Source organism: Diadema antillarum, unplaced genomic scaffold, assembly GCF_040938485.1.
Source record: "Diadema antillarum isolate AM-2024a unplaced genomic scaffold, OU_Dant_1.0 scf00000037, whole genome shotgun sequence".
In the NCBI taxonomy this organism is placed as follows: Eukaryota; Metazoa; Echinodermata; class Echinoidea; order Diadematoida; family Diadematidae; genus Diadema; species Diadema antillarum.
In genome coordinates this window covers 2,859,382-2,886,963 of record NW_027270926.1, presented here as the reverse complement: position 1 = coordinate 2,886,963, position 27,582 = coordinate 2,859,382, and the positions used below count along the sequence as shown (strand labels likewise).

Here is a 27,582-nt window from a genome sequence, read left to right as displayed (position 1 = left end):
CATTACGATGAAAATAAGTACCGTAGTCTATCCTATGTCTTTACGTTTCTCTTGAAAGGTTCTGTTGACGTACAAAGCCGTAATGTGCTGGCAAACTATTCCACAGTATTTTTTTTTTTTTTTTTTTTAGAAGATGGCCGTCTTTTCTTGGCGGAGTAACCAGTTTTATTTTTAATTATTATTATTATTATTATTATATATGTATATATATATATATATTTTTTTTTTTTTTTTGGGGGGGGGGGTTGTCTTTATTTCCAATGCTGAATTTGTCTGTAGGACATTCGGATGTATGATATCATTTACAGTAAATGATAATTTAAACAATATTGTAGTTAGTTATTTATCACTAGGCATTGTGATATTTATGTTGTTATTTTTTATAATATATTCATAATTGAACAAATTCATACCCGTGTATTTCTACATACTTTCACACACACACACACACACTTATACTTATACTTATACAGGTATATTAATAGGCATAATGTAAACAGACAGTTGTTCGCATTGTTTCACATTCATTTACGTAAGTAGGTGTATATGGTTTCAAAGAAACAGTTGCAAACATTTAGGCCATGTATGTATTGCTTTATATACCAGCGGGCGGAATTATTTCTGAGTTATTCATATACTGTAATCTATCATTTAATATGTATTACTTCTTGCATTTCACATCTACATACATTCTATACAGTAGCCTTGTATATGCCCCTAGAGTCTTGAAAATTTTTCATTTTATGGACAGCAAATGAAATGAAATGGGATGAAATGGGATGAAATTAAATTATAATGAAACTGCATGCGGCATTATCGAGCCATTAATACTGTGTATTCGTCTTACTCCAGCACACGGAATCTGGCAGAGATGGTTAAAACGCGTGCTATAACGACTGCCTGATCTATAAACTTTGAATGAAACTTTAAAGTCAATCCAATCGAAACATTATGAATCTAGAGAAGGAACGATACTCCTCAAGTTCACGCAAGTTTATGTGAGTGAGAACTGCCGATCAGAATTATCACGCAACAGTCATCTGACGGCCCACCCTGACGTACGCTCACCGACGGAGAGTCAAGCTAATGTCATTTGTTATGCAATTTCCTGCAGTGCATCTAAATGATATCGTATCAATCTCTTGAAAGGAACCTCACTGGCAGTTATAATTTTTATAAATACATGTTGTTTTTGTTCAAAATACAATTGGGTTTTCTTAATTTGTTACTCATTTTCACATGTACTTTGTTAAATCACGTTTTTGCAATACTGTACTACAAAATGTTCTGTCTATGCATTGTATATATATAATCTCTGTTTATTTGATGGAAATGAAAGTACATTTGGATCTTGAATGTTGAATGTTACGTAATTACTATACCCAACGGCATCTGCACAAAATACAACTTTCCTGTTATGCTGGATGGAGAAATGCTGATTGAAACTTACACACACTTGCAGTATCTAAGCAGGACACCATGTCGTATCTTGTGAAAACTCTGAATTATAAAAAGGTGATGATATGATAGACCTAATACATATTATATGTTTCAAACAATCCATGCACTCATATACAACAACGCATACTATGCGCTCTTACCGCTTGTGCATAATATTGGGAGCCTTGTGCATAAAGAAAACAACGTTACATGGGAACAACTGTATGAAAACATTGCACAACTAGAAATGTCGCTTTGGCGACTGGTATGCCTCCGCCATAATGCATGATTTTCCCAATAGGTCTAGATAGTACATGTGGACAATGTGTGATTACATTTTCACAAAATTGGCAAAATATTTAAATAATAAATTTGTCACAAATGTGTTGAATGTTCACCTTCCTTGACCTAGGTTTAATTGGATGAATAGGAGAGCATGTATCTACCTTGTAGGGATTTAAGGACTTTAACTTGACTTTGACCCATTCATACATTTAGGCATTGAGTAATTTTCAAGGTACAGGTGTGGAAAATTGGTGTGAATTTCTGAATTGAATAGTAAATTGTTACCATTTTCATCTGGCCCTTGACCCTAAAATTCATAAGATAATCGCTTTCAGGTAGAACATGCATAATACAGTGTATGTACTAAGTTTCAAGATAACTTGAGCCACTTCCGAGATATGGAGGAAAAAGTTAGTTCAGCACTTTCACTTGATTTTTGACCTTTTGACCTTTGAGGCAAAGAAAGAAGAAAAAAAAAACTTTCCAGAGAATTTCTATTAGGTTACACATGCATACACCAAGTGTAAAAAAAAAATAACCCTGCTGGCATTACATAAATATGAGGGAAATAGTAAAATTTTGAAGTGTTGCACTTGACCTTTGACCCCTGACCTTTGACCCCATGAACCCTACTTCTCTAGATAATCACTTCCAGTCAGTACATGTATATACTATGTTCCATGAAGATACCTTGAACAATTTTCCAAGGTACGGAGAAAAAAAAGAAGTTTTAATATTTTTACTTGACCTTTTGACTTTTGACCTTTGACCTCACGACCCAAACTTTCACCAGAGAATTTTAATTGGGTAATACATGTATACACTAAGTTTCAAGAAAATATCTTCAGGCATTCAATAGATATGGTGGAAATAGTGAAATTTTATGTATTTGACCCGGACCTTTTGACCTTTGACCTTTGACCTCATGACCCAAACCTTCACCAGGGAATCTTAATTGGGTAATACATGTATACATTAAGTTTCAAGAAAATATCTGCAGGCATTCAATAGATATGGTGGAAATAGTGAAATTTTATGTATTTGACCCTGACCTTTTGACCTTTGACCTTTGACCTCATGACCCAAACTTTCACCAGAGAATTTTAATTGGGTAATACATGTATACACTAAGTTTCAAGAAAATATCTTCAGGCATTCAATAGATATGGTGGAAATAGTGAAATTTTATGTATTTGACCTTGACCTTTTGACCTTTGACCTTGAGCATGTGCACCCAAAAGTTGATAGGCACAACTTCACCCCCTAATACACATACATGCCAAGTTTCATTAGGATACCTCAACAGGTTTTGATAGTTACCTTGTCCACAAAATTCATTACGGACGGACGGAAGGACGGACGGACGGACGGACGGACGGACGGAAGGACGGACGGACGGACGGACGGACAACCCGAAAACATAATGCCTCCGGCACCACTTCGTGGCGGAGGCATAATCATGCAACATTCACCTTTAATTTCTTTCTCTTTGTATTATTTTGATTGTTTGACGTTGTTAGCACATCAGTTACGAAACATGACGTAAATGATAAACTTCGACACGAGTATATACAGTGTATATACAATTGTAGCATTAGACCATTGGAGGTCAGTGCATAAGACCATTGGACAGTGATACGATTAGACCGCGCACTTATAAGAGGTTCACTTATAAGAGGTTCACTTATACTGCAGCTTTATTCCATTTACAATTAAATGTATCATATTATTATCAAAGCGAGTGAGAAAATCGTGACAGCTGCAGCACATCATTTCATCGCCAATCTGTTTAAGATACAAAGAATATCTCGAAATGTACTGGTCAAGATATTTTGTGCACGTGAACGGCACGTTAAAACTGAGGTGCCTATTAAAAAGTCAAGTTAGCTACAGTTGCAAAGAACACTCATCAACCAACGAGACAAGGATGACAATGACCCACGTGATCTCCTTTGGACTGATAAGTGAACTGCCCACTACAAATGATGACCTTTTCTCATTCTCACATCAACACATTGGTCAATGCTGCCAAACTACAGTGCGTCCAGCCGAAAGGATCGTAAAATCGCGAGGAGTCCAATGACATGCAAAAATAAAAGAATAAAAAAGAAATACACTAAATGACCGAAAAAACAAACAAACCCCAAACACACAATTGATATCCATCACCAGCATTTTCCACATTTGAGACTAGAACTTTCTATTCTATTTTTATAAGGAACACTGATTCCACTACCAACAGTTCGTATATATACGTATTGTGTATACGCTAGTATACATACCACTGTACCAACAACCTGAAGGTTGTAGGATGTTGATCAACATCAAAAGCGCATTCAAATGTCGATGTGATCACTCATTAGCCACGGTGACACTATCAAAACTTCGAGAACTTCGATAAATCTTCGAGAACTTAAACTTTGAGAACTTTAATAATCTTCGAGAACTTCAACTTAGCGAAGTTTTGCCAGTGTGACCGCAGCTTCTGAGCGTTGTATAATGCCGTGTTCAACCATTAAACATACGTCAACATAAATTAACAATTTGAACCTGGCATTTGTTCTTTTCTTTTCAGTCGCATGAGCACAACAGTACAATTTTCGCGTCATCGTCTTAAGAGTGTGCACTAGGCATCTATGCCACATTTTGGCTCAATCCCACCCCCCCCTAAAAACACACGATATGGAACTAACAAAAGACAGTACATTATAAACGCTAAATGAGATGTTTTCAGAGCCATCACTCATTAGTTATTTAAAAGCCATTTGAAACTTCAAATAAGAAGAACTCTCTTTTGTTTCGCAATATTTCATTGAAAATTTCAGAACAGTAAAAAAAAAATATTTCAAAAGACGTTTGCTCATAATAAAATATAAAATATATAGGAATTCTTTCAAGACACTTTCTGTTGCTTAAAAAATAGATGACACAAATGGTCAGAACGCCTCGAATGTCAATAAAAATAGAAAAATATCGAGCACCATATGGGTATTCACAGGCAGTACTTTCTGAAGCATGGTTTGGTATATGATTTCAGAGGCTATATACTTTCAGTAGGGAATGAGCCACATAAATAAAAAGTATAATGTATTATATATGAATTTACATGCAAATGCAAGTCTGAAAAAATCTACGCAAGAAGTGTTATGGAGTAACAGAAATTCAAGAGCATAAAGTTTTCCCTTTGTACAATGTATATACTCAAATAAAAAGGATATCCCTATAAGCACACCAGAATATTTCACAAATTTTTCTATTACAAACAAAATACAGAAAAGATAGCCCTGGAAATAGTGACAAATAGTGAAAAAAAAATTACGCTAAAATATAAGAAATTTCGATATAGATAAAGAGTTTTCCAAGAAATGTCGCTATGGCGCCATGCACGTATATGCCTATCGCATTGTTCTCCCAGTAAGTCTACAGTACATCTGGACATCGAGTGACGACGTTTTTACATGATTGGACATGTCTTTGACCCTTGATCTTTGACTCCCTGGACCAATATCTTTTCCGACAGAACAATTTTGTGGTAATGCCTGTATACATACCAGCTTTCAATTAATCAAGTGTATAAAGGAGGTAATTTTAAAGGTATTGACACATGAATGGTGCAATTGCTGCATTTCAAATTGTCCTTAGAAAGTTACTTTTGACTCATTGACCAAAAACTTCCCAATAGATTCATTGTCAGGCAATAAATGTATACTCAGTTTCATGAAGATGCCTTGAGCTGCTTCTGAGATACGGAGAAAAAAAAGAGTAAAATCATAGCATTTTCACTTGATCTTTAACCTTGGACCCCTTAGCCAAGAGCTCTTCCGAGAGATAGTGTACATGGTAACACATACATGCTTACTCTCTGTTTACGCGCATGAAAATACCTTCAGACATTGCAGAGATATGGGGAAAACATTGACATTTTAGGATTTGACCTTAACCTATTACTGTTGACCTTGAACGCGTGCATCCACATGATGAGAGGTGCAGCTTCGTGCATTCACAAGGCCTATACATAAAAATTCCAAGTTTCATTTCATAAGGTTTCAAAAGGAAAATGGAACCCCCAAAATACATGTGGATTGAGTAAAAGACACAATATTAGCGGAACACATATGGTGAAGTCTGAGGAAAATCGAACAATTCGTTCAAAAGTTATGAATTCTAAAAGTTTCAGTACCGACAATGCTGGACAGGACAACGATATTTAAAAAAAAGATACAAGGAGAATTCCACGAAATTTCATTTTTAATCAAAAAGTACATACTAGGCCTTTACGCTCCTTCAAATTACGTTGTCCACAAAAATGATTACAGATGAGAGGATGGACGAGAGGAAAGACGGACGGACGGACAGACAACCCGAAAACATGGTGCCTTCATGGCGGAGGCATAAAAATGCTAAAATGTGTAGCAGCGTTGTGCAGCATACAGACATTAATATTCTCAGTGGGACACTTGCTGACCTAAACAGAGACAGAGGAAATAATGAATAAATCAACTCTAACAACATAAATTTCCTCACATGGCCACACCAATATACCTTGTGACTGATCAATTGCAAGTTATCCCCAAGCGCAAACCCATCTTTGAAAGACTAGCATCATATTGCAGCTAACTGGCTCCAACCGTGTGCTGTAAAGAGAGTGAGTACATCTATAAACTTGTACTCCTTTGTTTCGGGGAAATTGATGGGTTTCCGATGGGTTTCAGAACAACAACAAAAAAGACTTTGACGAAAACGTGGCACATGTGGTGTAGCTCCAATATTTAAAAAGGTCACTCTCCATGAAAACAATTAAATAATAAAGGAAAACAAAAGATTACTGAACATAGACTTTTACTAAGAGCAGATAAAGCACTAGAGGGAAAAACTACAATTACATCATCACGCCGTATAGTGTCACTGAAAATATTTGTGTCATGTCCAATTCAAAAACCTTTTTTATTGCGAAGTCTGGTAGCAATGTGCAAACATCAAGATTACTTCTTCCGTTCCCATCGCACCTTTTTCTTTTTGAAAATCACGTTTCTCTCATGAACATCCATCATTTTTTGTTTACCCCTACTTTTACTTTGTCCATGGCTGATTGCAATGAAAGACTTGTGGCGTTAAGAGAAATTGTCAGCTATACAGGCACCACGAAGAAAATGTAAAAAAAAAATAAAAAATCAAACTTCGCTAGTCCCTGACTAGCACAAACATGCAGGCAGTATGGTATCACATACCCTGTGCAAAGGGCTCGACAGTGCTTTGCGAATGCATTCACAATGTGAAACGTCTGAACTCAGCACATAAACGCCTGGCCCTATTACATCAATTTGGACTCACGAACAACTGAACAAAATAACTTGATGAAGACTTGCATTTGTACACATAGATATTTGATGTCAATTACTGACTCGACATATACCTTTCTGGCAAAACCACACAGTATACAGCAGGAGATTTTTTTTAAGTCTGCTCGTTCAAAATCATTGTTCAACAAGGCATAAAAAGACTGCTCCCTTATGTGTTCAAACAAGAAATTAACAAATCTGAAATTTTCCTACACTCTCAAAGAGGAAATCCACCCCCAAAATAAATAAACTTCAAAAGAGAAAAAAATATTCCCTACAGAACGATACAAAAATGGAGAAAAAAAATCTTATAAGAAATAAAACAGACACTGTATGACACTTTGAAATTTCATATTTTTTTGGAAAACATTTCTTGACCAGTCCTTATGAATATTCAAATCAGCAAGTTGACGATGTCAAGCTCTCACAATTTTTTTATTCATTTTATATACAGAAATGCCCAAAATCTCATACTTCAGCTGTGAAACTATAAAACTTGTCTTAAAACCACCCAAAATCAAGAAAAACAAATGCTAAAAAACTCGGACATACCATGGTATGGGAACATACTTTTACTTGTATTATAGCTAAAAATAACAATTTTTCGAAATTTCATGTATAACGCACATGAAAATTTATGAGGGAATGACATCATCAACTAATACTCATTGAATATTCATAAGGACTGGTCAAGAAATGATTAAAAAAACACATTTCAAAATGTCATATCTTCCCTAGTTCTTGTCCAATATTTGTCATTTTTGTATCATTCTGTAGGGAATAATATTTGTCTCTTTCTTTGAAGTTTATTCATTTTTGGTTTGGGGACGTTTTCCCCTTTAACAGGCCTGGGATGGATGATACTGCATCAATTCGTCACCACTAAATATTTCTCTCTATTTCTGATGATATGATTTGCCAAGAAGTACACATATCTATCACATTAACTTGTAATATTCATCATTACACGACATACAGATGAGGTAGAGGAATTCTTTTTCCTTTTCCTTTTTTTTTAACCCATACACCCTCTTGCAAGCATATCGCAGTTACATTAAACTCTTGTAAAAACATGCAAAGCAAAGTTTAGTGGTCTCTTTATGACTCTCACTTCATGAGTGAAAAAATAGTCAGAATGAATGGAATTACATTAAAAAAAGACAATCATGAATTGCTCCTCCTGCCTGTATTTTTTTTTTCATTTACTATTGCTTCTTTCCATAAGACCCCAATGACAAGCAGTTTGTTAGGAGATTCAGTCAAGCTTGGATTCAACATTGGTCATACGATTGATAGAAGCTTTGTTAAATATATAATCTGCGAGACGTCATTTCAGCCATACTATATTTCCATAAAGCAGCATTTTTTTGTTTCTTTTTTTTTTACTCAGACATTAATGTTGACGAACATTTTGACTTGTAAAAATGTCACACGTACACGTAGCACATATATTAGATTACAGGGATATTGTACATCGCGATATATGATGAGTTGCTAAATATCAGCATTTCCTGGAATGATGTTATGATCGTAGTCAAGATTTGTCAGATTGAAGAAAAAAAAAAAGAATGACAGAGACAATGTAAAATGGTTTCATGTCTATCACAAAGATGTTCTCACAAAGATGCATCGGAAGCACATCACAATGGCTTGCCATTCTCAACCTTCACAAAAACACACGAACATGGTAACGAGATCTTGGAAGCGGCAGCATAAGAATAATGTGGAACAACAATAATGCTTCGTGCATGATAACGTTGGACGTCAAACATTTCAGTATTAAACATATTATAAAAAAGATAAAAGTAGAGCTCTGAAATACAGTGCACTCCCGTTATAACGAACACGGTTATAACGAAATTCCGGTTACAACAAAATAAAATTTAGGGCCGCAACATTATCAACTCTATGTATTTTTATTGTTTATTCATTCGGTTATAACGAAATTTCGTTATTACGAAAGAAAACTGCCGGTCCCGAGGACTTCGTTATAACGGGAGTCCACTGTATATACATTGTTTCATTTGTTTGGTTGCTAGAGGAATATTTTTAATGTACAACATAACATTTCTTCCTCATATTACACCAGAATCCCTTACTAAATGTTTCAGCTAGGGTAAGATAGATAAGGTACATTATCAAAACTAAAAGTTTCTTTTTGAACTCCTGCACTACTGAGATAAATTGTTGACATTTCTTTACAAACTTGATATGAACTTCTCAAAGTTTAGGGAGAGCAAACAAATTTGTCCATTGCATGAAGATTAAATAGCGTGGTCTAAATAATGCTGTTACTAGTAGTTTAAATGTGCTGATTGTTACTATGCAGGCTGTTACTCCACAAAATAATTCACAAGTCTTCCATTGATATTTCGACCACAAGTCTGCCATCATTTTCTTTCATTTGTATGATATTGATCTAGGCTATGGTGATGTCAAATTTTCCCTTGATCTGTAAAGCAAATTGTAAATGTATAGTAAGAGTGACTTGCAAAAAACAAACAAACAACAAACATACAACAGATAATGTTACATGATGTGAAAAATTATTTACAAGAAAACATCCCTAATGGAGGAATAAGGAGATGAATGAATTGCCATCACTTGCATGAAACAATAGGATCATTTTGATTGCCTTCGTTTTGTTTTGTCAGCACAAATATTTCTCTTCCTGTATTAGCCATGATAGGCATACATGCATAGGTCATCAAAATATATCAGCATTAATATGCATACGAGAAAGAGACAGACAATAATGTAAAGCTGCATGTATGTTTCCAACCAGTACATGCAGCATCTATTTTATTTCATTTTTTTTGCAGGATACTGCTGTAATTGGGATGCTAAGATGAATTTGCATCAAGCGAAGAAGGCGTACAGGAACACACCTATCCCGACGACGAACAAGCAGGTGACGTTGAGGATGATCTTGTCGCGACGCCTCTCGATGACCTTTGCCATCTGTTGTTCCTCTCGATGCTGCAGCTGGTCCTTTGTCATCGCCTCCGTGTTGGTGGAGAATCCGCAGAACCAGTCGTAGAAACGGCGCCAATACGCCACGTCCTGCACGTGACCTTGCGCATCACCTTATTGGGGGGGGGGGGGGGTAAGAGAGTAATCAGGGTAGTGGCGTGACTAACAAGTGACCATATCAAAACCTTCTCAGTGGACACTAAACACGAGCAGACACATGCACTTTACACAACACTTGAATCATGAGCACATCTCCATGGATGATTGATAAGAATTTGCATATTCCAAAGTTACCACACAAAATATACATGCCTTCATATTCCTTATATGTTGTAAGGAATATACTGAGTAAAGGATTATAATACTATTATAATCATATACTAGTACAGTACTCTCCGCATAATCGGGTAGGCTCGGACAGAGCGTTTCTTACCCGATTAAGCGGAGTACCCGATTAACAGAAGAACACGTCTCATTCACACACAATGTGTATTTACATGCATTGTATACTGCACCAAACACCTACACCGTATGCTTAACACCCGTGCTTGCACGGCACATTATAGATACCTTACTCTTGCTCAGTCACGAGCAATATAATTTACACTCTTTTTTATGGACAAATATGTCTTTAGAACACTTTGTCGTTTGACTGTAGACTCTTCGCTAACACACGGACGTTTTCAGAAATGAACGCGTCTCTTTGCGTGCACACGACACGTAGAACGTCGGGTTACTTTTCAAGAAGTGACTTGTGAAAAGCAAAATTATATGGAGCTGGCCAGATGGTGCATGGCCTGATTTTCGTTGTAAACTTCTCGTATATATTGTGAATGTTGTTGCGGAGCAAGGCAGGAGCGCAAGTGTGTTCAACTTCTGTCTGTCTATGCAGTTGTGAGTGCGAGCTACATTTGAAATGTTCGTTTTCGTGTTTGAAGTCGGTATGTGTACAAGTGTTTGCATGTTTAATCACTCCCAAAATGATCGGACTTCTTTGCAAATTAAGCAGAAAATGTGATTAGCCGTGAAAAATTTGACATGCATGATTTCTTAAAGTAGTATATATCTGTGATAAAATGTGGGTAGAAATTAGATTAGAAGAAAATTTTTTACCCGTTTATGCGGAGAGGCAACCCGATTATCAGGTAATTTTAATGTGCATTGGAACTGACTCTGACAACACTACCCAATTAAACGGAGTACCCGTTTAAGCGATACCCGATTACGCGGAGAGTACTGTATGTTACAATTTGGTCTTATTATCTAAAATTCTACACGTGATTTAAGTGAGACAGACTTTCTCAATAACATTGGAAGCCATTTGCAAGCTTACAAGACTTGCAAGTCCAAAATCTTTCTTGCTCTGAAATGTAGAAGGTAGATAAATCAGCTATTTCCTAACCATTTGATGTCATTCAAATTCATGAAATTCTTCCGTCGAGATGTTTTCATTGCAACTGATTGACAAATTGCCCTACTTCGACGTAAATAATCATCCATTTGATGTCAATACCACTTTTTCCAGAAATCAGACAGACTCAAATGTTTGCTTATTTGTCTGTTTTTTTTTTAATAAAATTGCATTGTGTAATTTCTTTGTAGTCAGAGATTATTGAGCTCTGACTAGCTCATCGATGGAAAGAATACACCCTATTCATTCAAAATATAGCTATAATTCTACAAGTCTGGACTTACTTTCGCGGTTCATGGTCTGGTCTTCCACATCGCCGTTCTCAGCCGAGTAAGGCGGAGGTTGCTCATTTCTCATCTCCAGCGTTTCGTATTTGTCCTTGGACTTAACACTGGCTGCTGGGCCCTCGGCATTCTCATCATATTTCATGATGTCTAGTCTCTCCTCCACGCTGAAACGTGTCCAAAAGGTCAGACGATAGAGCTGCAGCATACAACAAAAATTGAGAGTATAATTATGTAACACTGTCATACAATTCAAATAGTTATTGGTTACAATTGACCCCTGACTCTCCTAATCAGTCCACAGCCCCCCCCCCCCACCCACCCACACACTAAAAATCATTCTGCATTCCCTGTTTAAGACATTTATGGTGTCTCAATAGGTGGATCCCATACCCACCCTTCCCCTGTGGAGTATCTCTCTCCATTCGAATCTGAATTCATAATTTTTTTTAATAGACATTTTAGATTATCCAATCTTGATGAGCAATCTGCTTTATAAGGGAAATGGTGGTAATAATTGCTGTACATATTTGTTGATATTTTTATGTGTTGATGAATTTGTGAATACAGTTGAACCTCTCGCATCCGGACAAGTCGGGACCGGGGATCATCCGGATAAGGGATTTGGCCGGATACGGGAGACTCAATGCTTTATACATGTACATATACATACCAACACATGTACGGATGTAGCCCATTGTAGTGCCACATGTAGTAATGTGTATACTACAACCTTTTCATTGTTACACTCAGTAACAGACCCCAAAATAGAGGTTCGTGTTTGCAAGAATGAAATCATTTTCTTTTATAAATTCTTGGGATGATTTACCTAAATAATTATTAAGAAATGTATCAAGTATATGTAATTCATGTGTGTTTGTGTAGGAGTTCTCAAGGAGTTGGGAATCCCCCTTTCCTCCCGTAATTATTTTAAAAAAAATCACGGCGAGATTGCGTCCATATAATAGAGAGATCCGGATAAAGGGAGGCCGGATAAGAGAGGTTCAACTGTAGCTGCATTCGACTTGTAAAATTGGGGGGAATAAAAACCCTGCAAAATATATGGTGTATATAGTTGTAGAAGTGGAAGAATGCTCATCTGACAGTAATCAGAACTTACATATTCCTTGGGGATGGGCTTGGTGACGAAGCTGATGATGACGATGGCCAGAATGGACAAGAGATAGAGGATGAGGGCAAAGTACATGTAGTGTATCATGACGGCACGCGCAGCCAGAGGGCGCGAGTCGTGCTCCCCGCACAGGGGGGACGGGTAGACAAAGTCGAGCACCATGCGAATCATGCCCACCACAAAGCCGCACGTCAGTCCCCAGAAGGCTCCCTTCTCGTTGATCCGCTCAGAGAAGATCGCCACAGTGAATAGACCTGTCCAATTGGGTGATGACAACCGAGAAAAAAAAGGGATACACACAATTATTATCATACAATTGTAAATCTCTCTCTCTCTAAAAAAAAAAAAATTATTAACGACAAAAGTGGGTCTTTCATCCTTCATAAGCTGGTGGAGTCATGTGCCACATTGGAAAATGTTTTCGACAAATATTTCTAGGAAAAATAAAGCTTCACATGACATCTTGCTATCACGCTTTAATAGCATAAAATTTGAGTACATTGCATGCTGCTAGAATAGCTTCAAGAATTATGAAAATTTGGGTCAAATACCTTAAATCAAAATACCTTTTGCCCATGACCTCATAAGCTGAGCTCTATTTAGCTTATGTTTCTGCACTACATGTCATTATTCTGATAATACTAAACTAAGACTCTAATACTTGGGATTATACTGACATGTAAATTGACACCCCATCCCCCCCCCCCCCTCAAAAAAAAAGAAGCCTTAATCAGGACCCCTTGCTAATAGACCTAGATGACGAAGGACAATAACAGGAGGAAAGTGTAAAGATTTGTCAGGTACAGAATTCTACACAATGTTCATCAAAGCTTTCCTGGAAAAAAAAAGGAAAGACATCAAATCAAAGTTCATTATGACAATACAAGTCATGACAACCACACACTCATCAACAAAAGGGAGCTTGCGGTTTAGCACTGACCAGCTATGGCTGGAGCAATATATGCAGTGACTTGTTGGATGTAGTGGAAGAGCTGACCGCCCTGACCGCTCATGACAATGGGAACCCACAGGACACTGATGACCACTAGGATGATCACAAAGACTCTGTTGGCATGCAAACAGCAAGTGATGACACAATAAAGATATGGTGGGATCTTTAAGGAATCAACAATTGCAATAAGAGCAAAACTTTAAAAGTTCATTTTATATTTAACAGACAACTGGAAATAAAAACCTTGATAGAGAAAGCAGTTTTGAATGAAAAACAAAGCATTAACAACGAATGGAAAAGTGAATATGGATGAAATAGCAGGAGTAAGACAGCTATTAGAAAAGGGGCATACAAATGTCATTGCACCTTACATTTTATTGAAGTGGTCATGCCAAAGTCTTTTTACCTCTGTCTCTGATTTTGCTGATACAGTCAAACCTGTCTTAGCGGCCACCTGTCTATAGTGGCCAATTAAAAAAATTGCTGTAGTATAGACCCTTTACATAGCGGTCACCTGCCTAACATGGTCAGCAGCCACTCATTTTGTATCCTGTAGAGAATATCTAACTGTGTATAGCATCCACAAAAAATATAGTTCAACCTTTAAATCAGCCATGACTACATTAGCTTTTACGTTCACTGTGTGAATTCTACCGAGTCCTATCAAAAGAACAGAAGTAGGCTAAAAGAAAGTTTAAAATGAAGTGAATTGTACAAAAGATCCCCATAATATCTCTGCTCATGCAAACTTATTTACTGTTTTTTTTTAAAGAATAACATGCGGTATTTTATGCCATTATACTATGTAAGTTTTGAAATTCAAAATGGCCATCGACCTGTCTATAGTGGCCAACTGTCTAGAGTGGGCACTTTTGTCGTTTCCCTTGGGTGGCCGCTATAGACAGGTTTGACTGTATTTCAAAAATCTGGTGCACCTGTGCTAATACAGTCAAACATATACACCACATGGTTTCTCTTTCTCTCGGGGGGCGGGGGGGGGGGGGGGGGGGGGGGCTGACATAAATACACATCATTTCATTCTAGCCTCATCGGTAGCCACTGAAATTCTGGAATTTCACTACTGTATTTATGCCGAATATTACATGAGGCTGTTATTTTTGCGAATTTTGCAAGTCAGGTGCTATTCACGAAAATATTGACTCTGATCCCGATATGAACGGAACGTGCACATATACATTTCTCTGTTCAGTACTGTACTCGACAATCACGAATTTAACTTGCGAAATTGTTGTGAAGTCTCCATTTGTGAAAATTCAGACTTGCTGAATAAATGGGGTATACAGTATCTGACTTGCTCATGACATACAGATTTTGATCCCTGCTGCATTAGTCATGTGATTGCATAATGACCAATCATAGACAAGTATTTATATCATGCATTCAAACCAGTTTAGAAACCAAACCAAACACACTAGAGTTCCAATTCATGAAGCACTTGATACCACCTATGCACATATGCCATGGAAGCATTAGGGCAGTGGCCACTCAACTGTGATATTATATAAACTTCATTTGTTGCTGAGGTAATAAAATTTGATTGTGTTTATCTACAACAATAACAAATGCCTTTATAAAGCAGGTCTCAGATGGACTTTGGTGCATGAACTCGTAACAGCAGCTGTGAATCACAATGGAAGATTCAATGATGAAATGTAGGTATATGAAACTTGTGCACAAATCAATGTCCTCATGAGTAGCTTGACTGTAATGTGGGTGTGTCTAATCCTGGGTAGCAAAACAAAAAGTATAATGAAGAATATATATATCAAATATATATATCAAATATATATATATATATGACATTATGTGTAAGTGCCTGTGTGTGTCTGTGTGTGTGTGTGAGCAGATAGTGACTGTGAGAAAGATAGATGTAGAAAGGGACAGAGAGTACATTCAAATGTAATTTTTGTGCAGGGACAAATGATATGCTTTATGCACCATTTTTTCTTCTTTTTTTTTTTCAAATGTGCCTCTTTTTATTTGTGTTTTTCGATAGAAATGGGACCCACAACAATGTGGAGTAGAACAAACTTAACAAGGTGATATCAATATTCCTGTATCTCCAGGCATTAAATTCAAGCTGCATTAATGATACAATAATTTTGTCAAAGATTGAAGAGAGCCTCTTGGCTAACATATAGAATAAACGTTTATGGGTAAGAGGGCAATTGATTACAAATAGATGAAATATCAAGCAAAAAAGGTTTACCTCCCCACAATCATGAGCTCCAGCTCATATTTCTTTCTCCTCTTTTTGTCAATCTGGGCCATGTCGTAATCGTTGGGGAACTTGCGGAGGTGACGCCAGATGTCCATGGTGAAGATGGTGGAGCCGCTGTTGAAGATGGACGTCAGGGAACTCATGAGGGCGCTAAGCATGACAGCAAGCATCAGGCCCCGAACACCTGGGAAAGAGCAACGAAACGCAGATGAATATTAAACCTTGAATTCTTTGTGGTTTTCTTTCTCTCTGCGCATTAAAAGTAGTAAAGAGGCAAACACACGCATCGCATTTTAATTAATTTAAACACAGCTGCCTGAGAAGTATTTGAATATCTCTTGTAACATACGAGGTAGGCCTACTTTACAAAATATAATAAAGTGAAATCAATTACTGCTTTGGAATAATTGAAGTGTTGGGCAAACATGCAAAATTGAATGTATGACAATCATAATTACAGCTGATACATCACACATGACATCCTGTATTCAAATGAATGTATTTGTTGTGCAGTCTGAGAAATGAATTCTAATCAATACCTGTAAATGGGTTAGCATATGAACTGATGCACCAAATTCCACTGAAGAGCAGTCGCAGGTTGACACGGCAATCAATGCAATTTATCACTGCTGATCAAATTGACCTTATCCTAAATTTTTTATATCGCTGTAACATACAGATGAGGGTCCAAGTGTGCGGTCAAGCATAGCCTTGTGGGGTCTCAATTCGCATCATGCTTGTTCATCATGTATTGCACATTTTTTTTTTTTTTTTTCAATACATGGAACTGAATTGAAGTACCATATTGTTGCACAAAGTGACTATCCAATGGGCCGAATGCATAAAACAAGCAATTGCTTTAAGCAAAAGCACAAGCTCGTCTAGCAAAAGGTCTAGCTCAAGCAATAGCTTAAATCCATATGCATAACCTTTTGCTTGTGCTTATACCCTTTGCTTGTCCCGCACAAGCAATTGCTTGCGTTTCCAACAATAGGGACGTCACGCCTGTGCGAACACAAGAACAAAGGAGTGTGGCTGCATGTATTTGAAGGGGCATGTGTGTGCGGAAACATTTCCTGACATAGCAGAAGAGCTATGAAATGACACTCATAAATGCACACACGGACACATACACACAACTATACACACACATGTATTACTGGCTGATTCCCATCACTGCTTACAGTAGCCCGGATCTTCCAGATCGCACGTCATTTGCACGTGGTGAGAGGTCTCTTTGCTCTCCACCGAAGTCAGATGTCCTACCTGTTTTTCATCACATTTTGCGTGCTAACCACTGGACGTTCCTGTTGTTGAAATGAAAAAGTTTCTTACTCTACTTATGAGTAATTTCTTGTAGATTTGTACCACTCCTCCACAAGTGCAGTCTTTCTTTCATGAATATGAAAATAATACTTAAAAGGGAACGTCCCAATTAAGCAAAAGCTCAAGCTCATTTTACAGAGCTTGGAAAATAGTAAGCAATTGCTAGTGTAAGATAGCTACAGGGTTAGGGACACAGACTGTAAACATGAGGCCTGCACGCTTCAAGTCCTGAGGAGCACACTGCTTTATTATCAGGCTGACCTGCCCTCAGCAAAACTCAACATCATGAACATGATCTGCATAAACTGTATTTACATATTTACATATTTAAATAAACTAAGAGGACCAATAGGAGTAGCAGAAATGGAAGAGACCAACTAAAATGAAGGAACCCTATTCATGAAGACAACCAATGAAAACACACTGGATGACTGTGGCTAGAAGCTGGGGTGAGAACTGCAGACATGGAATGATAAACAAAAGGATCAGATGTGACAACAAGCAAGGGTGATAACTGTAAACATGAATGGGGAAGGAACAACATGGATGGGAAAGGAATGAGAATGGTGGGACAGAAATAGAATACAAGTTAATGAGATGTGGGACTGTCTAAGAACCTAACCCAACTGAGGTACATGTACATAACAAACTTATACTGGAAAGAAGGAGATAGACTTTGCTGTCTCACATAAACATTCTCCTTTCAAAAAATTGTCCTCAATTTTAAAGGCAAATATCAATCAAATGTAACTGTGATCAGGCAAAAAAATGCTCAACTATGGGCAAACTTCATTTTATACCATTTCTTGTGAACTGGAAACTAAAAAAATGCCTTCTGCTGTACTCTCTTAAAACTAAAACAAAAAATACAAATGTTTGTACAAACTACTATGGAATAAACTAAGAAATTGTAATACTGACATATACACTGTACCCTCTGTACCTCTGTATTTGCCTATCTGTAACAAATTTCTCTCTTTTTTTTTCACTTTTGAACAACATATCATATTGATGGTAAATTTTCTTTGAAACAAATGAATACATATCCGAGCATACAACTACTTAAAATATTTAACTTAAATGAATTACCTTATCCCCTATTATACACTCTGTTTCCAGTGTATCTAAATATCACATGTGCACACTGTATCCACATACACTATATACTCGATATGACCAATCTATCATTTTAACAACATTTGCCCTTTGCTATTCTCTCAAACCCATAAACAATCTTCAAACTTGTTCAAACAGGATTCACCTTTTTCGAAATTATATACCTCCTATCTATCTTATTCTTATTCTTTTTTTAACAATTACTCATCAATAAAGTTTACAACTTCATTACACTGAAAATGTCTTTACTCGATGGAAGTTGCCAAAACCTTATAACATAAATACACAAAATAATCATTATCAAAATTTATGACACACTCAATTCAAAACACAAAAACGTATAACTTAAAAAATAATAATAAATACAAAAACTGTTGACATAATAACAATGATAATAATAAACCCTCTTTGTAGAGCGCAAATTACATTTAAATCTCTAAGCGCTTTTTTTTTTTAAATGAGAAAAGGCAAATACGTGTGTAAGAACACCCAAAAACAAAACACAAAATTACATGATATCAACCTAAAACACATCATTAACCAATTTACAAAACAATAACAATTACTTTACAAACAAATGAAGCTTCCATAAAAACATAAACTGATCTAATGATGAACATTCTCTGATATCATTAGGGAGCTAATTCCAAAATTGAGGGAAAAAAATTTGTTGACAATATAACATAGTGGTTACACTAAACGGTTTTAACAATTGTTTGATGCTTGAACAAAATTGTCTAAGAAATTGATATTCCTGAAAAAGTGAACATTGCAAATAATAAGAAGCTAACTGATGTTAACATTTAGATGCAATTAAAAATAACTTATGAACTGACCTGTCTGCTGAAATTTACTCTTTCAAATTTTTTTTTTTTTTGGAACACTTATGAACTTATAAAATTCCCTTTTTTTTTTCCAAAAAAAACCTAATAATGCTGTGTTTCAAATACTGCATCCCACATTCAACTACATTGTAAGTGTCTTCTACAAAATAATATATATAATTCGTTCACATTTCTCTCAAAAAAATGTTCTTCATACTACTACAAAATACTACCCAGATGCATTTGTACCAGGTGTGATGACTTTAACCTTTTTGCCAAAGCAACATATATAACACTTTGCTATACTTTTATGCTTATGATCACAATCACAAACTCAAAACATTTTCTCTCTTCTCTTTTTTTTTTTTTTTATGTACATGGGTGTCTTTCCCAAAGGCCTAAAATACTTGTTGGTATCTTCTCAGTCTCTATAATTTGTAGTCCTTCAATTTCGATGGTAATTTGATTTGTCGGCCATATCTAGAGTGAATTTCTTGCCTGCTTTGATTGTTCTCTGGCAATTGTTCATTGTCATTTACTTGTTCACTCTGTTGCTGTTGTTGTTGATGACTGCCAGGTTGCGAGCTACTAATTTGGGAGTCCGATGGGGTAATTTGTCGTGATGACCCAGGTTGGTATTGCTCAGCAGATGACGACGAACGGAGTTGATAATGTGGTCTGAGTTGGAGTTGGTCAATCGATGATGGCCTGTGACTGGGTTGATGTCGGGGATGGGGTTGGTCAGCTGATGATATTGGCTGCTGGTCAGTCGGCGATGACCCATGGGAACAGCTGGTCTGGTTCAGCTGCCGCTGGCATGGGGCTGCTGCATCTGACCGTGGCTGGTGGTCAGAATTCGATGACTGCTGCCGGGGTGGGGCTGCTGCATTTGACCATGGCTGGTGGTCAGAATTCGTTGACTGCTGCCGGGATGGGGCTGCTGCATCTGACCGTGGCTGGTGGTCAGAATTCGTTGACTGCTGCCGGGGTGGGGCTGCTGCATCTGACCGTGGCTGGTGGTCAGACGTTCGCCGCTGGGGTGGGGCTGCTGCATCTGACCGTGGCTGGTGGTCAGAATTCGTTGACTGCTGCCGGGGTGGGGCTGCTGCATCTGACCGTGGTTGGTGGTCAGACTGCTGCCCGGGTGGGGCTGCTGCATCTGACCATGGCTGGTGGTCAGAATTTGTCGACTGGGGGTGGGGCTGCTGCATCTGACCGTGGCTGGTGGTCAGATTTCGTTGACGACTGCTGCTGGGCACCATAGGGTTGGTTGGAGGTCTGGTACCAAACAGACAAACCTGACCGTGGCTGTTGGTCTTGGTTTGACTGTCGTTGATGGACGTGGTTTGGTGGTCGGGGTGACCACATGACGTACGAAGGGCCATAAGAGGCTGGCTGGGGTGGAGACATCTGCCTCTTAGTCCCATCTGCTACTGGTGGGTGTGGCGTTGAACCTTTTCCAGTCCCATCTGATGGTAATGACGATGATGGTGCTGTAGGGCGGGGGGCAGACAGGGATGGTGAAGTCTCATGTGAGGCTCGAACTCGATACATTTTCAGGCGATTATGATGTACTGTTCGCTTGGTCTTTTCATCCTGGTTGTTGACGATGGTGTAATTCAATCCATCTTCAGATGAGGAAATTACTGTGAAAGGACCTTTCCAGTTTGGTTCCAACTTTTTTCTGCTGTTGGTCTGGTCGTCTAACCAGACAAGGTCACCGATGTTGTACCTAGATGTGCGAGTTCTTTTGTCATAATGCTGTTTTTGTTGTTGTTGCTGCTGTTTGGTTTTCTCTCTTGTGAACTCCCATGCTTTCCTCAATCGATCGGTCAGGTTGGCAGTGTATTCCAGCATGGAGCTTCCCATTAGTGGAGGGGGAGATGAGCAGGTGATGCTAGCTGGGATGCGGGCTTCCCTTCCGTGCATTACGAAATAGGGGGTCAAACCTGTTGTAGAATGGGTGCTTGTATTGTATGCTAACTGGAGCTGGTTGATGTGGGTGTCCCATTCTCCTCCCTGGTCGGAAATGTACTTCGCCAATTGATCTTTGATGGTGCGATTACATCGTTCAACTATACCTGCACCTTGTGGATGGTATGACGTTGATCGAGATTTCTTGATGCCCAATTTGTTGCATAATTCTTGAACCAATCTCGACTCGAATTGTCTCCCTTGATCAGTATGGAGAATCTCTGGTACACCATGTTCTTTCACATAGTCATCAAACAGGTGCTTGCCAATGGTTGAGGCTGTCTGATCTTTCATCGGGTAGATATTGACGTATTTGCTGAAATGGTCTGTTACAACCAATATGTAGCGAAAGCCTCGTCTTGTGATAGGTAGCTCGGCGATATCCGCGAAGACCATCTCTAGAGGGCGTGTAGTCGAAATTGGCTGTAGTGGTGCTTGGTATTTCGGGTTTGGTAACCGGAACGACTCACAGGCAGTGCATGTGTTGCAGAAATCAGTTATTTCCTTGTTCATAAATGGCCAGTAGCACATAGATTCTGCTCTCTGAAGTGTTCTGTGTGCACCAAAATGTCCAGATGATGGATCACCGTGCAATTCTTGGAGTACTCTGGGAACAAGTGAGCTTGGCACCACGAGTTGGAGCATGTAGTTGCCTAACTTGTCTTTCTTCTTTCGGTAGAGGATGTCATTGTGAAGAACTAGCTTGGGGTACTGCCACAGCAAACGTCTGATTCGAGGGTTGTGACGACGAATCTGTCGCTCACTTGGTCGCTCGCCTTGGTTGACAAACTTGATGACTGTTCTGATGTCATTGTCTAGTTGCTGCTCATGTTGTACATCGACATCACTGTTGAGGATTACACCACTGTAAGGCTGGGGTGATTGCACTTTTGAGAGATCTGATGGATGGTTGTGCAACGGGTGACTTGGCGTTGGTGCTGATTTTTGTGAACGGGTTTCAACTGCACTGCACTTGGGCTGGGCGAGGATAGACTTAATTGGCTGTTGACTCGTTGGTGTGGAGGTGGCTTGGATGTCTCCTGGTCGTCGAGATAGTGCATCAGCGTTCCCATGTGATTGACCCTTCTTGTGTATTAAGCTGAATGTATACACATGGAGTTCCACTATCCACCTAGTTCTCCTCCCGGATGTATCGTCTTGGATGGGAAACTTCGTCAGAGCCAGGAGAGGCTTGTGATCAGTCTGGATTGTGAAGTGCTGATATCGGAGGAAGTGACGAAAATGGCGAACTGATGAAACGATGGCCCACGGTTCGCGATCATATGTTGACCATTTCTTCTGGGAGGTGGAGAGCGTCTGGCTGAAATAGGAGATAACTCGTTCCTTGCCATGCTGAATTTGTGAGAGGACTGCCCCAACTGCATCAATGGAAGCATCAGTTGATAAAATGAACTCCTTGTCAAAATCTGGATAAGCGAGTAGTGGTGGATTGGTTAGTGCCTCTTTCAGGTGAAGAAAGGCTGTTTCACACTCTGCTGTCCAGACAAACCGTTGACCTTTGTGTGTTAGGGTCGTCAGGGGGGATGCAACCTTGGAGAAACTTGGAATGAATCGTCGGTAGAATGACGCTAGACCGAGGAAAGAGCGTACCTGTGTTGGAGTTCTTGGCTGGGGCCAGGACTTGACTTTGTCAATGTTGTTTGGATCTGGTCTAACTCCATTGGAGGTGATTACATAACCAAGGTATGTGACCTCTTTCCTGAACAGGCTGCACTTTGATGGTTTGAGTTTAAGTCCAGCATCTCTGAAGCGTTGAAATACTTCTTGGAGGTTTTTGAGGTGATTGTCAAAGTTCTTGCCCATGACTATACAGTCGTCGAGATATACCAGACATCTGGACCAGTGCAGGCCGTGGAGGACAACTTCCATAAGACGCTGGAACGTCATCGGTGCATTGACCAATCCGAATGGCATTACCGTGAATTGGTAGAGTCCTGTGCCTGTGGTGAAAGCAGTCTTTTCCTTGTCTTCTGGGTGGAGCTTAACCTGCCAATATCCACCTGACAGGTCCATGACACTGAAGTATGTAGATGATGAAAGAGAGTCAATCGTGTCATCTTGCCGTGGGATAGGATGTGAATCCCTGACCGTCACTGCATTAAGCTTCCGATAATCAATGCAAAATCGGTAAGTATTGTCTTTCTTTCTCACCATTACTATCGGGCTAGCCCACGGGCTGTAGCTTTCTTCAATGATGCCTCTTTGAAGGAGATCGTCGACTTGCTTCTGAATTTCTACTCTCATGGCTGGGGAAGTTCTGTAGGCTCTCTGTCGTATTGGAGTTTCGGTGGATGTGTTGATTTGGTGATGAAGGAGATCAGTCTGGCCTATGTCATGGGGAGTTGCACTAAAAATGTCACCATAGGCTTGGAGTAGGTGCTCGGCTTTCTTGTACTCTGACTTAGAGAGTTCAGAAGAAGGGAGAACACTGGGTGCTAGTGATTTGTCACTCAGTTGTGTTTCTCCATCAGCAGCTACATTCATGATCTCATACTCCTCTTCCTTGTTTCCCGTCACGGAGAAAAACTGTCCAAGGCATGTATCCGCAGACAAATCCACTGCTTCATTAGAGGGGTTAATAAGACGTACCAGAATAAGACCATCCTGAGGCTTAAACAAAGATCTGGCACCAATGACAGGAATGTGATCTTGTGTAGCCGGTTCAAAGTAGCCCTCATAGTCTCTAGGTATGATGTCAAACTGCGGAGAAGCCAATTTTCCCTGGACATGGATTTCACACATAGGTGGAATATGTGAGTGTCCCACAAGAGAAACTTTACACTTCAGTGGGGCTTGGTACTGCTGCCGATCGATGAAAGGGATGGTGGAACCAGGCATGTTGAATGATGCAGAGGATATTGATGCATTCTGGTTGGTGATGAAATCCCATCCGAGGATGACTGGATGCGTGATGTTCCTCGCAACAAAGAATTGGTGTTGAGTTGCCTTGCTCCCTAAATGTACTGATGCTACCACTGTTCCAATGTTGTCTACTGGCTCACCAGTGACGGAGGATGCTATGATCGTGGACTTTTCGAGTGGGCTCCTTTGTGATGCAGGAATAGATGATAGAAAATCGGCACTCAAGAGAGAGATGTGAGCTCCGGTATCTATGAAGGCAAGTGCATAGACATTGTCGATGATGACTGGGATGTAGGGTGAGTTCAATGAAGAAACTGAGTCTACAGGAATTTGGTTTTGGGCCTTGGCAGGTGGAGTTGATGAGTGGCCCTCCTCGTCAACTACCAGAAGTTTTCCGACGGTGTATCGTCAAAGCTAACTTGACGATAGGGAGCATGTCTAGGAGAGTCGGCTTCACGGGAGGGATGGAGATGTTGATATTGTCGAGCATACTGAGGACTTGGAGATCTGTTATTACGTCTCCATTCTTGGCTGTGTGGATGTGGAGACTGGTACCGGTTTTGTTCCCTCGAGCGGTACACATGCCGGGTTGGTGAAGGAGAGTCGTAGCGACGGTGATATCTGTCATCGAATCTCGCTTCTGGGCTGTTGAGATGTTGTGAGGCACGCTGAGGACTTGGCGATCTATGACGACGTTGCCATTCTCGTCTGTGTGGGCTTGAAGACTGGTAGCGATTTGGTTCTCTTGAACGGTACATAGAACGGGTTGGTGATCGGGAATCATGGCGTCTCTGATATCTGTCATCGAACCTCTCTTCCCGGCTGTTATGACGTTGTGGAGATCCGGGCTTCGATCTGGGATGGATATTTGACTTGGAAGCAGTTTCTAATTTCAAGTTCATCCTTTCAAATTTCTGCTCCATTTCATTCAGCCTTTGTAGGATGAGCTGCATTTCTGGTGACTGTGCCAGCATTGTGTCATTGGTTGGTTGGCTTGTCACTGCTACTTGTACGCTGACGTCTTGTTGTGACTGACTTGCTCTTTCTACTCGAAGAGCAATTTTCAGGGCCTCCTCAAAGTTGCTGCCTCCTAGTTCACACACCTTGACCTGGAGAGTCTTTTCGATCCCTGCAATGAAGCGCCTAAATTTTTCTCCAGCTTTGGCTGCATCGTCGTAGGCAGGAAAGGCTTCCTCGACCATCGACGCTATAGCTGCTGCAAAAACTTCAAGCGGTTCACCTGGTCGGCGAGTGCGGGCAGTGATACAGGACTTGAAAGTATCTAAGAATTGTGTTCGACCAAAAACTTGCGAGAGTTTATCCTTCACCTTCTTGAAATCCTTCTTCTCGGAGTCAGGTATGCTCTCCCAAACAGTAAATGCTGATCCAGCAAGTCTTGCTGGAAGAAGGGAGTGTAGCTTAGTTGAGCTATCCGGAAATGCTTGTGCTGCTACTTCAAATCGACGTACCCACTGGTGGAAGTCTTTTCCATCTTCTCCGGTAAACACTTCGGGTAGCTCAAGGCGAAAGGATGTCATGTTGTGAAGATGATAATCCAGTTAATAATCCAGAGTTTTAAATGAATCCACATATATCAATCAGATATCACCACATGAATCCACTCATTGACCAGATATTAACACAGCTAACTTCAAACAACAGATGTTAAGGAGGGTGAACAATTCTCATGCAGGTCACACAAACTTGTTAAAGCTTGATCCAATTAGTACTGCTTGATCCCACCTGTATTACTTAGCTATCCCACCGCTGCCACCAGTTGTAAGATAGCTACAGGGTTAGGGACACAGACTGTAAACATGAGGCCTGCACGCTTCAAGTCCTGAGGAGCACACTGCTTTATTATCAGGCTGACCTGCCCTCAGCAAAACTCAACATCATGAACATGATCTGCATAAACTGTATTTACATATTTACATATTTAAATAAACTAAGAGGACCAATAGGAGTAGCAGAAATGGAAGAGACCAACTAAAATGAAGGAACCCTATTCATGAAGACAACCAATGAAAACACACTGGATGACTGTGGCTAGAAGCTGGGGTGAGAACTGCAGACATGGAATGATAAACAAAAGGATCAGATGTGACAACAAGCAAGGGTGATAACTGTAAACATGAATGGGGAAGGAACAACATGGATGGGAAAGGAATGAGAATGGTGGGACAGAAATAGAATACAAGTTAATGAGATGTGGGACTGTCTAAGAACCTAACCCAACTGAGGTACATGTACATAACAAACTTATACTGGAAAGAAGGAGATAGACTTTGCTGTCTCACACTAGCAAGAACTAGCAAAAGGTATGTTTTATGCATACGTTTTTAAGCAAATGCTCGGCCTCTAAGCAATTGCTTGCGGGCAGCAAGCAATTGCTTGTGCTTGCTAGCAAAAGCTTCTGCTCGCAAGCAGTTGCTTGTTTTTATGCATACGGATTCGAGTAAAAGGCTAGCACAAGCAATTGCTAGCGTTTATGCATCCGGCCCAATGGATACCCTAAGTGGGACTGGATAAGCATACAAACTGATGCACCAAACACCACTAGAGGGCAGCATGCAGCTTTGCAAGCCAATCAATAGAATTGCCCACAGCTGAGCATATTGACTTAATCCTATTTGTTCTCATTGAAATGGATACATGAACATCCCACAAACAGTTGCACTGCTTATTTACTGCCTGGATGAATGCATTGTAGATGATAATTATATGGATGAATGCATGAAAAGGCTTTTTTAACCCACGATACAGCACCTACAACAACAACAACAACAAAAATAATAGCAATTGAACAAAAGGTGGATTTCAGTTTGGTACCACTGGGTTCCAAAAACCACATCATTTATAGCTTGGATGTTATGGAAAAACAACAACAACAACAACAACAACAATAACAACAAATATTTCAACATACAAACCAAAGGAAGAATTGTGAGGAGATTGCACCTTAATCACCCCCATAAAGTCACATGATATACAACAGTGACTGATACATGTATTACTACTTTTGAAATATGTGAAACTCTGCCATTTCATATCTTCAGTGTTTTGCTTTCTTTCTTGTTTTTTTTTTAAGTTTGTAGAAACTCCTACTTGTTTGATTTTATTCTTTTTATCTATGAAACTGTATGCAAGGAGCATGAGTTGCTCTTTAATAAAGTACATTGCATGCCCTTTTCATCCAGTTCAATCGTTATGTACTTTTGTTTCTTTTGGCAATGGATATTCAGCACTAATGATAAACACACAACTTGACACTAACCTGGTCACAATCTGGTCATAAGCTCTGAGATCACATGACATTTTGTTGTACCACTTTGAGTCAAAACAACATCTGAATTAGCAGCCCTGCACACCTATCAATGCATAGATTCCAACCTTGTGAA

At 39.3% G+C, this 27,582-nt stretch overlaps 1 protein-coding gene across 1 annotated transcript in view; it reads right to left on the bottom strand.

The window, feature by feature from the left end:
- Window positions 1-6,619: 6,619 nt before the first annotated feature.
- The window catches only part of LOC139709418 (sodium/glucose cotransporter 4-like), an 88,517-nt gene continuing 67,554 nt past the window's right edge, over window positions 6,620-27,582 (bottom strand). The window contains exons 9-13 of the mRNA XM_071621389.1: window positions 16,047-16,242; window positions 13,805-13,929; window positions 12,853-13,118; window positions 11,733-11,931; window positions 6,620-10,150 (exon numbers count right to left, since the gene is read on the bottom strand). Coding sequence (XP_071477490.1) covers window positions 9,924-10,150; window positions 11,733-11,931; window positions 12,853-13,118; window positions 13,805-13,929; window positions 16,047-16,242 — 1,013 coding nt within the window. The 3' untranslated portion in view covers window positions 6,620-9,923. The remainder of the gene's footprint in view (window positions 10,151-11,732; window positions 11,932-12,852; window positions 13,119-13,804; window positions 13,930-16,046; window positions 16,243-27,582) is intronic.